The 14426-nt window shown below is 34.1% G+C and overlaps 1 protein-coding gene across 3 annotated transcripts in view; it reads right to left on the bottom strand.

Moving 5' to 3' along the window:
• Positions 1-12103: 12103 nt before the first annotated feature.
• Positions 12104-14426, bottom strand: part of LOC149793574 (uncharacterized) — a 38299-nt gene continuing 35976 nt past the window's right edge. For all 3 annotated transcript variants that reach the window (XM_089966429.1, XM_089966427.1, XM_089966428.1), the window contains one exon: positions 12104-13616. In XM_089966429.1, coding sequence (XP_089822555.1) covers positions 13257-13616 — 360 coding nt within the window. In that variant the 3' untranslated portion in view covers positions 12104-13256. The remainder of the gene's footprint in view (positions 13617-14426) is intronic.

The raw sequence follows: 14426 nt of genomic DNA on the forward strand, positions 1-14426 counted from the left end.
AGAAGCTTCCTGGGACTATTGCTAGTAGCACCTGCACTGTTAGTCCAAATTGCCTCTGACCCTTCCACACCATTTTGACATTTTTATGTTGGAGTTTAGGGTTAGAGTCAATCGCCTATAGAAAAGTTGGAATTCTCTATCAGCATGTGGCATAGTATAGAATAGCCATGTACAAGCTGGCTTAGCAAACTTATACGAGAGTAACATTGAGTCACACCTGTATTGAAATTGATTATTTTCTGATAAATTAAAAATATTATAATTGTTATGTATTTAATTTGCTGACAGACAAGATGCATCTAGTGTTGATGAAATTTGACCCGGTACTCACCATGAGCATAACTTGTCACATGACTACATAGATCTCACAACCGACATGTTAATGCCATCAGAAGTTGATTAGTCATGTGATATCAACAATAAACCCCTTTCCAATGCTGTTACACATAACTACCTACGATAATATTAAATTAATGTCACAAACAGTTAGTAAAAGAACAAATAGACACATAATTCTCAATTTATTATTCTGAGAAGAACAACCAGAAACCTATCACCGTTAGAGTAACTTGGAGAAAGTCAGATTCATCAAAAATAGAGCCTGTCAACTATGGTTTTGTTGTATCACGTGACTACAACATTGATGTGCTCTCTGCATGATGAATCTGGATTTGTCAGACCCCTTTGAGTTTCATTGGCTCATAGTTAGTACAATCGATTATGAAAGGTTTAAACATTAATTAATGTTATATATAAAAATATACCTTTATGTTTTCGGGGCCCCAAGTGGCCGAGTGGTCTAAAGCGCTCACCGTTTCGGATCACTGCCATCTCACCTCTGCCTGCGTGGGTTCGAGTCCAAGGCTCAGCTAGCGTGGATACGTGGGAAAGCCTGCCAGTAGCTTCACGTGGGTCAGTGGTTCTTCCCTGGAATTTCCAGGGTTCGTCTTTCACCAGTTATACTGGCCGCCATGTATAGCCTATCTTGTGCTCAAAAATGGCGTTAAATCCTAGAACAACAACAGTAACCTTTATGTATACCATGCCTTGCTCATCATACAAAAGATGTTGAATTTGCATACTTGGAGCAGTCATTTTAATGACCATGGAAGGCAGTGTTAATCCACTGCTTGATTAAGAGACAACTGGCCACGGGCTGTGGAAGGCAGGTGACTGCTGATTACATGGCATTTATATATAGGTTCGCCATGGGAAATTAGAAAGACCTTTATGATTCGGTGACCACTGAACCCAGTTCACATTAAAACAGGTTTGACTATATATTCAGTACAGCTAAAAATGTACTTAAGTGAATTCTGATCTGATTAATCTGAATATTTTGAGTACTATAATAACAACAAATGATTAAATGAAATAAATGAGATCCTTTCCAATTAACTCTTACAAGACTGTGGCTACTACTAAAATTCATAATTCCACATAATAATTCGCTTATGTAGATTATTAAGCCATAATACAGTTAAGAGACGCATACAGTATTCATTCCAGAATGATTTGAATTGGTCATGTTGGTTACACCAGGTAATCAAGAATTAGGTCAGCCTAGTCTTTTAAAAAACATCCACGGCCTCCATTCACATCACATGATGTTTACTCAAACGTTTGTGCAACTCAACCTTATTGCTATTAATGAATCTATGCATTTGATGCATGACTCATCTTTAAAGTGTGAACTTATAATTGATAAGAAACGTTTCAAAATATTTTTTACTGATTAACACTTACAAACTAAATGTATGAATGATAATACACATAATATAGGTATACACAACAGAAGAAAGTGCCCACACCTTGTTTAAGTTTCCATTGATTGGGTCTGTCATTGTCCACTCTTGACCATTCACTAGAAAGGCAGTTCTGCTTCCTGAAGTATTTTTAATCATTTGTGTACTTTATCTTTTACAATTTCCAATTCTTTCATGCATTTCAAGTAATGTTTCCAAAATAATGTTTACTTTTGATATATTTATAGTTATTTTAACACTTGTGTCATCAACATATTTGCCTTGTGTGACCCACGGAATGACATTTCTTCAGTGAGATTATGGGCCTAATGAAAAACATATGTATGTATATATATATATATATATATATATATATATATATATATATATATATATATATATATATATATATATATACATACATATACGCATGCTTAGTAAATATATTCTAAATATGTACATAAGAAAAAAGGTAATCAAAATTGATTCAATATATAAATCAATATACAATAGATCAAATGAAATCGGAAAAATATCGAGTAACAAGTACGTTAAGGATTTTTAAAAAACATTTTTACGATGCACTAGAAAAATGTATGTAGAATTCATTAATCTTTATCAGTATTATTTCTTCTTCTTCTTCTTCGTATTATTATTTTTATTATTATTACTATTATTATTATTAGTAGTAGTAGTTGCAGTAGTATGCGTCCTGTATACAACCTTCGATAAAATATGGCTTTTTGATATTCTTGTCCTAAATTCGGAATTCTTACCACATTGATAGCTATCGAATACTCTCTATAATATCCATGTTAGGCTTTCCTTACCAGTGACGTATTGTAGAGATGGTCGAGTGATAACTATGTCAGGTATCCTTAGAATAGGCCTCGATTTATGGGATATTAAAACCAGTGCACACACTACTGTTGGTATGATCTGTATCTTTGCTTTGCAGACTTTATCAAGTTCTCTTTGCATACGTTATCATGTTCTCTTTGCAGACTTTATCATGTTCTTTTGCATATTTTATCATGTTCTCTTTGCAGACTTTATTATGTTGTCTTTGCAGACTTTATCATGTTCTTTTTGCAGACTTTATCATGTTCTCTTTGCAGACTTTATCATGTTCTCTTTGCAGACTTTATCATGTTCTCTTGCTTGAGCTCTGCAACTGACCGTTTTCTTCTGCTTTGATTTTGTTTCTTTATTTGGGAATTACATAGCAAGATAGTGTATTCCATTGGCAGAATATTTCCTGATAGGCGCAAAATAGCGCATTTGGTATAAAAGTGCTTGTTATTGTCTCTGTTGGGAGTTGTTTGGGTTCCCGAGAGTCATATCCTGGTATTTTTTGTACGCAGACGGTCCATGGGAAAATTGTTGCTATTATCTTTCTATAGAGTTCCATATAAGGTAGTGAGCAAACAAATGGTGAAGGAAAACATTAAGTTTAAAATTGTGAATTTAGATAAAATACAGTTTTTATGATATTTCTTAGTTCAGTTTGATATTTAAAACTCAGCCATTTCAGTTTTAAAAATTTGACTAAGCAGCTAATTTGCTAGCGTATATGTCGTTTGATGATCATGTGAAGTCAGGTCAAGTGTTGCTTGTAGACGTTGTTACAATAATAAGAACTATTCTGGTTCAATCAAAACAAAGAAATCATTGAACACTAATGATTACAAGTTTGATTGTGAAAACACCTAGTACTTCTCAGGCTATGTTAAGAATTTCTTTGTACTGAAAAGCTGATTTAGCCTATCATTTGGCCATACTCTGACCTTGCGAAGAATAGGGGAGATAAATCCTGCAAAACTGTTACTTCTACCACAACATACATACATACATACATACATACAAATTTGAAAACTGCAAACATTTGTACAGATGAATCTCAGCTGCCGTCTATATTGTCTATTCAATTTTGACCAGCTTCCATTCTATATGTATGTATGTATGTATGTATGTGTGTGTGTGTGTGTGTGTGTGTGTGTGTGTGTGTGTGTGTACGTTGTGGTAGAAGTAACAATTTCGCAGGATTTGTCTCCCATTCTCTTCGCAAAGTCAGATTATATTCAATACATAAATCAGTATGCGATAGATAAAATGACATCAGAAAAATAGCGAGTAGCATTTACATTGGAGATTTTTCAAAATATTTGTTTGGTGTACTTGCTTAAAAGTATATAGAATTAATGAATCTTCATTTTGTGGGACATTAGATTTAGTGCACACACATATGATGATATGATCTGTATCTCTGCTTTGCAGACTTTATCATATATATTCACGCATGCATATTAAATCCGTTCCAGAAATGATAATAGAATAGAAAGGGTTATCAAAATTTATTCAATACATAAATCAGTATGCGATAGATAAAATGACATCAGAAAAATAGCGAGTAGCATTTACATTGGAGATTTTTCAAAATATTTGTTTGGTGTACTTGCTTAAAAGTATGTAGAATTAATGAATCTTCATTTTGTGGGACATTAGATTTAGTGCACACACATATGATGATATGATCTGTATCTCTGCTTTGCAGACTTTATCATGCTCTCTAACAGACTTTATCGTGTTAACTTGTGCAGACTTGCTCAAGTTCTCTTGCTTTATCTGTGCAATTCGAAGGTTTTCGGTAAATTTGATTTTTTTTTGCATTCTTTACACGGGGGTCTCGTGGCAAGGAAATGTCTTCCATGTGCATTAGGTTTGTCGCCTTCATAGCTATCTCTTACTTACACGCAAACCTACCTATCTTATATTCTTAAATTTTTGAAGAATGTTATTTGGACACACCAGGGAATGGATATAAATTCCCAAACACTGCTTACATCATCGGTCCAACGACAATCATATGTAAATGTTTGATATCAGTGGCGTCACTATGGGGTGCGGGGGATGCGGACCGCACCGGGTGACACCATCAGAGGGGGTGACACCAAAATGATTGTCTATACCATTTTTGAATTTTTGTGCAGGAAGGATGTCCATGTGGTGACACCATAAGATAACGCGCGTGACTGTCTATAAAATGTTTGAATTTTTGTGCAGGAAGGAGGTCCATGGGGGTGATACCAGAAGACAAAACATCCTATATATGTATTCAGAAAGTAAAAACAGTGTTTGATATCTAATATAGTATCAGTACAATAGTGTATAACAGTAGTGTCTGAAGAGCTTCTTTGTATTATGAAGTTTAGAGCAAGTATTTATAGAAAATGTCATTATTATTATTGTCAAACTGCACATTATTCAATGGAATACGGTTAGCCTATGCATTTCCTCCAGAATTTGGGTCAGGTTTTCACAGCCTTATGTCTCAGCGACGCTAATTCACATCCTAACTGTCCTGCTGAGTAATGATTTTTGACATACGTGTTGATATATCACTCGAATTCGGATGGTTGTAAAACCAGTGGATTACGTTTTGTTCATTCTGAAATATTTTTCATTTTGTTTCAGATCGGTTGAAGATTTATAGCATGCGCTAGTCAATAGGTATCTTTCTTTTTCCCTATCTCTGTCTCTCTTTCTCTCTTGTTTTCACCCTATGCGGAGATCTCCTGGTCATTATTACGTTTTTACTTACGTTACATTTCGCGTTCTCTTAACCTTTATTTCCTTGTCAATGCACATATTAATTTATACATTTCAACTTCTTATTTGCACGCTCTGCTCACACTGTAAAAAAAAGTAATGGAATTCCTCTCCATTCCCCAAAGAAAATTCTGACCTGGTTTAACTTGTTGGATAACGGTATTCTTTGAATTACAAGTCACCATTAGAGGTTAATGTATTAGCATATATCTAGAGATTTTACAGAAACTATTATTATGACCAATTTGGTTTTATTGTAGCTGAATGTGACGGTGATTGTGACTGTCACTGGAATTGTGACTGTGACTATGACTAGAGCTGACTAGAGTTTACTATAGATGTCTAGAGCTATCTGAAGCTGTTTTAGATCTGTCTGGAGTTACCAGAGTATTTAAGGCTGCGTGCAGTCGATACGTATGTTGGTGTGTACGTATGTCTGTGCCACGGACGTAGACGTAGCAAATTCAAAAGGGTGCTGTATGCTGTCTGTACGTGTATACGTATGACTGTACATGTGGTGGATCCATAAAGGGTGCGAGCGGCCGAGAAGAGTGTGGGCCAATCTAGGGAATCGTGCGACTGTACAAGGGGTCTAGAAGCATACGTTTGGTTCAATTATTGTTCCAACTGTACTTTTATGTTCATAAGATTATTTTGAATATTAGTTGTGTTCACAAGATTATTTTGAATCTTAGTTGTGTTTATAAGATAAATTTGAATCTTAATCGAAGTTCATAGTGGAGATTATGTGAATCGCTCTTTTAGTGTAGAATATTGTTTGAAGCGTATCTGCAGTCCATGAAGTTTCGTGGATCTGTACTTCATATTGATTTAAACATTTTTGTTTATTTTCAATGTGTGAATGTTGTGTAGAGTGATTGGGTCAATCGTATGTTGAGAGCGTGAGAGAATCATTGTATTTTACATTATCTTTTCTCTTTATTAATTCATTTCATAAATTTCCATCTTTCACACATTGTATTTGTCTTATTCATTTAATCCAAAATCCCACTCGGTTTCTATTCTGCGACAATTATTATTGTGTTCTTTTTGTTTGTGTTGATGACAGATGATGATATTGTACAGTTAAATCTTTGAATGACTATTGCTGAGGTCCTTGTTATTGGTATTGATGTTTTATTTTCGGTAAGGAAAGTTTATCCTTTAATTGCTGTCGTTTATTTCGTCTTCATCCTCCTCTTTCTCCACTGGGGTAATATTGCGACCAATTATGTCTGTAAAAATAGAAACACCAGCATAACCTGGAAAACTCTTTATATTTTGAAATCACATGACATATTTTCAGCAGTTTCTTAATCATTTTTCTTCGGTGTGTTTTACATCGCGAATGTACAGCATCAGTGCAAAATATTACTTAAAATGAAAGTAATTTTGGTCACAAGCTTTCAGGTCTGTCATTATCAATTTAATTGTTTGAATAAAGCAACCAATTGCAGTCTCAACAGAATAGTACGTGCAATACAACACATACAACAATACAAAAGGTCGTCTCATGCGAACACATGCAATGGTATATTAAATGACGTGCAATACAACACATACAGCGCTATACTAAAGGACATGCCATACGAACACATACAATAGTATACTAAATGATGAGCAATACGACACATATAAAGCTATTCTAAAGGATGTGTAATACTACACATTCAACGGTATACTACAGGAAGTGTAATACAACACATACATCGGTATACTACATGAAGTGTAATACAACACATTCAGCGGTATACTACAGGAAGTGTAATACAACACATTCAGCGGTATACTACAGGAAGTGTAATACAACACATACATCGGTATACTACAGGATGTGTAATACAACACATTCAGCGGTATAATTAAGGACGTGCAATACAACACATACAAATATATACTAAAGGACATGCAACACAACACATACAAATATATACTAAAGGACATGCAACACAACACATACAAATATATACTAAAGGACATGCAATCCAACACATACAAATATATACTAAAGGACATGCAATCCAACACATACAAATATATACTAAAGGACATGCAACACAACACATACAAATATATACTAAAGGACATGCAATCCAACACATACAAATATATACTAAAGGACATGCAATACAACACATTCAATGGTATAAGTGAGGGCGTGCAATACAACACATACAACGCTATACTAAAGGAAGTATAATGCAACATTTTCAACGTAATACAATGAGAATGTGTCATACTAACACATACAATGGTATACTAATGGACGTGCAAAAGAAAACATTAAATGGTATACGAAAGGAAATGAAATACAACACATACAGTGGTATACTAAAGGACTCGCCATACAAACAAATTCATCTTGAACGCCAGATTGTATGACATTTCGCAAACTGAACTTTAAAAATGCATTTCTCTTTGTATGCTAATGTTTGCATGTTATAAATTTACCTTCTTTGCTTGTGCATTTCTGCATGTATTTTGCATTTTATTTACATGACACACACACACACACCACACACACACACACACACACACACACACACACATATATATATATATATATATATATATATATATATATATATATATATATATATATATATATATATATATATATATATATAAATATATATATATATATAAAATGTTCCCTGATATAATGTGTATCGGTCTTTATATCTTAATGCAGAATAAAACAAATCAATACCTGATGTTCAAGTATCGTGCGGTGTGTATAGTTCTTTGTTTAATGCGTATTTCGTGTTTGCTGTGTATGTTTTATGATTTTGAATATAATCGGACGTATCTATTGGTGCACTGTATCTGACGCTATGATAGATTAATATGGATAATGTCAAGCTTTCGTACGATTATCTTGTGGTATATACTCATTCAGGGAGGGTAAAGGAAGATACATTCTGTGTTTGTAAATACATTACAGGCAACAAACAGGTAAAGCAACGGCTCGAAACAATTAACAATCAAATGCGGTTCAATGTAATCTTGAGAAAACATGCCTGTTACAAAAAGGCAATTAGAAAACAGAATAACTGAAACGAATAGTTGAGTTAAAGAGAAGGAAATTAAACTGGTCCTGATTCATACATTCTTGCTCTATTACTCCATACTGCCATGTCAAATTCGCATATACTTCATTGATTTCACTTTACTGTATCTACTGTATCATGACATAATACACCAAAGGAAAAAGGACGTAAAATAATATCCTGCAAGTACTGTACTTGTGTTCTTCCTACTTTTGTCTGATCATTTTGCGATTACGTTGTTTGGCCTTTGTTTTCATTGTTATTATTAGTCATATTTCTGAATAGTGACATAGACGATTATTGTCAAACTAAACGTTGACTCATTTATCATAGGCTTGTTAATATATCAAAACACCATTTTGATGGTTGATTAATTGCTATTTTGTTCAAAACCTTATGAAATATTACTATTGTTTCATACATTGATAAATGCAATGTGATAATCCAAGCTTATTAAATAAATGATCACTGCAGCATTTGCCTAGGTGCCATGCATTGGGATGTAGGAAATCGCACGGCTGAAACGTTGAAATCAAAATGATGTTTAAAGTGTGTTAGGACTAGTACACAAAGGTATAATGCCCCAATTAAATGTCTCATTTACAACTACAATGGTGGCTATATGCTTTATTGTCTTGTGTATACATTATAAGAATACCTCATCAGAGAACGTAAGAGAGGCAATAAATGAAGGTGATGAAATGTACTTGAGCCAGGTTATATGAAACAATATAGGACAATTTTAGACCCTTTTCAAAACTATGTATGTATGTATGTATGTATGTATGTATGTATGTTTATTTGTTTGTTGCGGTAGAAGTAACGATCTTGCTGGGTTTACCTTCCCTTCTATTCGCACAGTGAGATTATGGGCTTAATGAAAAACTTAGTAAATCTATTCCAGATATGAATATTATCCTTTATACAACCTTCGATAAAATATGGCCTTTTGATATTCTTGTGCTAAATTCGGAATTCTTACCACATTGTTAGCGATTGAATACTCTCTTTAATATCCATGTTTGGCTTTCCTTACCTGTGACGTATTTTAGAGATGGTCGGGTGCTAGCTATGTCAGTTATCCTTAGAATATACCTCGATTTATGGGATGTTAAAACCAGTTCACACACTACTGTATTTATGATCTGTACCTATGCTTTGCAGACTTTATCAAGTTCTCTTTACAGTCTTTATCAAGTTCTCTTTGCAGACTTTCTCATGTTCTCTTGCTTGAGCTCTGCAACTGACCGTTTTCTTCTGCTTTGATTTTGTTTCTTTATATGGGAATTACAGAGCAAGATAGTGTCTTCCATTGGCGGTAGGTTTGTCACCTTCGTAGCCATCACTTATTACCGCCAACCCATCTATATTATATTCTTACTCATTTAAGAATGTTATCTGTAACAAACTTAGCCACACCAGAGAATATCTATAACTTATATAACCAATGTATATATCTTCCGTCTATCTCAAATCAATCTCAAAGTTTTGTTATCAGTGTCGGAAGAGCTAATCAATATTTTAACGCAGCTTTAACAATTTTTCAGTCATATCACTACGATGTCGGCAGTGTGGCAGTTTATAGTGATGTCTAGCACTTGGGCATCACCCAGCAGACACGAGGCATCATGTCACACCCAGTCACATTATCCTGACACCAGACAGACCAGTCCTAACACTATATTCTTAATGCTGGGCGTCAAGCGAGGGAGCTGTAATACCATTTCTATTAGTCTTTGGTATCACTCGGTCGTGGTTCGAACCCGCAAACTCCCGCATCCGAGGCGGACGTTCTAACCACTTAGACCACCTGAGCCGTGTCTCTTTTTGTAAATACACAATATACAACAACCAGGTAACGCAACAGATCCAAACAATCAATGTGATCTTGAGAAAACTTGTCTGTTACAAGTCAGTTCCAAATAGAATAACTGAAACTAATGGTCGAGTTAAAGATATGGAAATTAAACTGATCGTGACTCAAACACTCTTGCTCTATTATCTTATCTTGTCATTTAGAATTTAAACAATACATATATTTCCTTGCTTTCATTATAATATATTTTGTCACAATACACTAAAGGATAAAGTACGTAAAAGAAAAGAATATCCTGCGATTATAGTACTTGTATTCTTGTTTTATCTGATCATTTATACGATTACATTGTTTGGCTCCTATTTTCCTCGTGATTATTACTCGTATTTCTGATGTGGTATGACACCATTATTAAAGTGGGTTAATTGTTATTTTGTTAAAAAGCATTTTAATTTTTCTCGATTATGTTTTATTGTGTATATATTACATATTACTGGTGTTCCATAACTTGCTAAATAAAATACGATAATCCAAGCACATTAAACGATCTCGAGCATTTGTAATAGATACTATGAACTGGGGTTGTGAGAAATTGCAAGGTACTAACGTCGAAGTCAAAATGATGTTAACACATTAACATCGTTTTTCGTTGGCTATTAGACTCGCGCATGAGCAGAAGGGTAAAAGTTGGACTTTTTCTTTTTTTTTGTCCTAAACGGAGCCATTATTTTCGTATGGAGACCACTCTTTATTCCAAATGCCCATCTTATCCTACTTTTTGCAAAGCCTCATCTGTCTGCTTGCAGTTGATACCGGTTTGCCTTACATCTGAAACCAAAAAGTCTACAATCCGGACACAAAATGGGATTCCGACCACGGGTGAATTTTGCGTAAAAAAAAGTCGGGTCCAAAAAATGAGGTTTTTCTATCTGTATTTTGTAGTGCAACTAGATATTCCAGATTATTTGGTATCGTTGTAGAGCTACATCTGTCTACCTTTCTATAATACCATCCACGTTAGTGTATCATGCATGCAGGCTACTACCTCCAGCCCTATAAAGTCGTCGCTAGGGGTTAATGTGTTAATGAAGGTAATTAAAACCCGAATAGTGACTATATGTTTTATTGTCTATCGTAGTAATTTAAAGAATTTTTCATCAGATGAATTAAGAGAGGCAATAAATAATGGTGATGGAACTTGTTCTCGAGCCAGATTGTGTAAAAGAATATTTGACTACGTAGATAGCAAAACAAATACTTATGTTATATTCAGTGTACTAAAGTAAAAATAACACTTGATCATAAATATCATTTTTAAATTTTGAGATAAGAAACAAACAAATATATAAATAAAAATAAATAAAAAGATACATAGAAAAAAGTCAATGAATAAATATGTATAACTGTTAAACTTGAATTAGGGTACAATTAATGATCCTTTCTTACGTTTCATACTCTTTTTTTTCTCTTCGCTTTAACTATCTTTTTACATAAAAGTATTGACTCACTCAGTTTGTGGTTTTAAATACCAATGCTTCGTCGGACTCAGGCGGCTAATTTAAAATATTATATGTCCAAATAAAAATGACCTGGAACCAGGACCAGTTTGTCTAGCCCGTCTTACGAATGATGTTATACATTAGCAATATGTATTGAAATAGTTCTTTCCTATGAGTGTTTCATGAACTATTTGATATCCAAAATCTTCCAAAATGTATTAGCAAGCTTTGCGAAAGGTACACGGGTGTCTTAAAATAAGAGTTCATCAAGTCCGAAGCTCGTGAAGGTCACATAATTGAAAATGAATTCTTTATAACAAGTAAAATTTTGAGATAACATAAAGTTTAATTATAATAAAAATCTTGACAGTAGCAGCGGTGGTAATGGCTAATGAATACGATAAAGATGATTAAGACAATGACGACGTAGATGATTATAATTATGAAGATCGAGCCCAACCTTTGTTTTAAAAGACGAACTTTAGAATGACCTTCTCACATCTCCAGGAGCTTATAGGGTTTCCTGAAAAAGGCACTGACATTATCTTTTGCTGCGTATTAATATGACAAGGCGATCTTCTCAGTGAAAACGGCATCATTCGAATCTTTAATACAGTGGAGGAAGAAGCAGGGAAAAGTTTGGTATGAACCACCGAGACTTGAACCCACGCAGACAGAGGTGAGATGGCAGTGTTCTTTAAATGTCAGCGCTTTATACCATTTGGCCATACTGGGTTCTGTGAAGCAGCAAATGTAGTTTTACACACATATAATAATTAACTGCCCTTCCGATCGATTTTTAACGTCCAAAAAGTTCAGTGTGAATTGTGTTTAAGTTTAAAACGTTCCAGTATGCTATAAAGATCAGTGTGGTTGGCTCTAAGATATATTCATAATGTTAATATATGTAAATACAATTCATAGATCGCTTCGAAAAACCGTTTCTGATATATCGTATGAAATCCTTGATAGCGATATTAGGAACGATGATATGAATACGCTTAAGAAGAGTTGTCTAAAAATGGGCCCTGATTCATGTTCTGAAATATAACAGGACCTTGATTAATTCTCGCATTCATAGAAACATTGCATTAAAATGCCTAGTAGCCAATCATCTCATTAATTAAATAAGTTTCGTGTTGTATTAAAATTCCATATCAATGTTTTGACAAAATACGTTATATGAAAAGGTTATTTAAATCATGGCTGATAAATTTAAAAACAAATTAGAAAAGCATGCAACCTAATTTATGACACTGAAAATATAAATATGAAGACAGTATGTTAAGGATTTTAAAAACTTAATGAGAGTTGTGGTGGCGGTTTATTTACATGATATCGATTGTTTTTGGTGTCATATTTTGTACAGTTGCTTTGCATCTCAGTTCTGATCTTTGGAATGAACGTTTGGTTCATGAATAACATGTGTTCTCTAAACAAATATGATAATTGATAATTCAGGTTAAAACGATTTTTACGCTCATTTGAGATGATATAATCCTTTATTGTCCAAGTAATTCGATTATACTGATGATCTTCAAAAAGTTGGGGTTATATAAGAATGATCGGTTTCAAGCACTTCAATTTTCTCAACCTGACAAAGATGTGCTTCATTCAGACAAAAGAACTCGTTTGTTTTGATTATAGTTGTTTGATCTGTTCCCGACTCGTTGGTTTCTCCGTTCTTGCGTATGTCTGTAGGACGAGGAAGATCGCATAGTGGGCTTATATAGTCCTCATAGTCCTCATTTTTTACATGCACATCGGTTTTTCCAGTAGGACACATTTCCATTGAAGTAGTACAGTTGTTGCATCCGTGTCCAGTACTACCTCCAGTTTCATTCAAATTTCTCTCCAAAACCTTGTCTCTTGCATAACAATAGACCGACTCGGCAGACTGAAAAGAAGACAGTGTGAATATATTTCAGTCAGTTTACCTCTGTTAACTTCTAAAGGTAATAACAGAGACCATTATATTTATATGCGCCGGGGCTGGACGAAATATTAAAAGGAAGATAAAGTACACTTTACCAAAATATTTAGAAATCGAATACTTTTGGCCACTGAGAAGTTGTTCAAGAAATTAAACCAATTAATCACCAAAGCGACCCAGAGGTATGTATTTTAATAGGTGAATTATATGCATATTGCACTTTAGACCATTTTCAAAAATAAAATGAAAATGTTTCATGATAATGTAACAAAAACTGATGCGCAGTATTATTCTTATAATGGTGAATTATCATAAGTTTTTGAGACAAATTAAACATATACCAGTGTCACGTGGTTTGGACCAGTAGCATCTAAATATTCTCACACAGTTTCAAAACTGTTCCTTTGGTTTAATATATTAAGGCAAGTAGCCCATCTCTCACCTGTCATACATTGGTTTAAATGGCAAATGAGGCAGGTGCCTTGAATAATTTCCTGCTATTTGGTATAAATTTGTTATATTTGACATTCCATTTAACTGTTTTAACTTCGTCTTTGCCAGATGGCACAGTGGTGCAATGGCTTATGTTTCAACCATGCTTAATGGGATATGAGCATAATTTGTGTTTTCCACCTTGTTCTTATGGAAGCCATAACTTTGCAATGGGAAGCCATTAGGGACCAAATTTTGATGGAGCATGCCAAACGAATTGTTTATACCATGTTTGCTTAGAATTGTCAAAACCAGTATAAAGACGTATTTGACAAAAGGTTT

The sequence above is a fragment of the Sinohyriopsis cumingii genome, chromosome 8 (genome assembly GCF_028554795.1).
Source record: "Sinohyriopsis cumingii isolate HCF-2022 chromosome 8, ASM2855479v2, whole genome shotgun sequence".
In the NCBI taxonomy this organism is placed as follows: Eukaryota; Metazoa; Mollusca; class Bivalvia; order Unionida; family Unionidae; genus Sinohyriopsis; species Sinohyriopsis cumingii.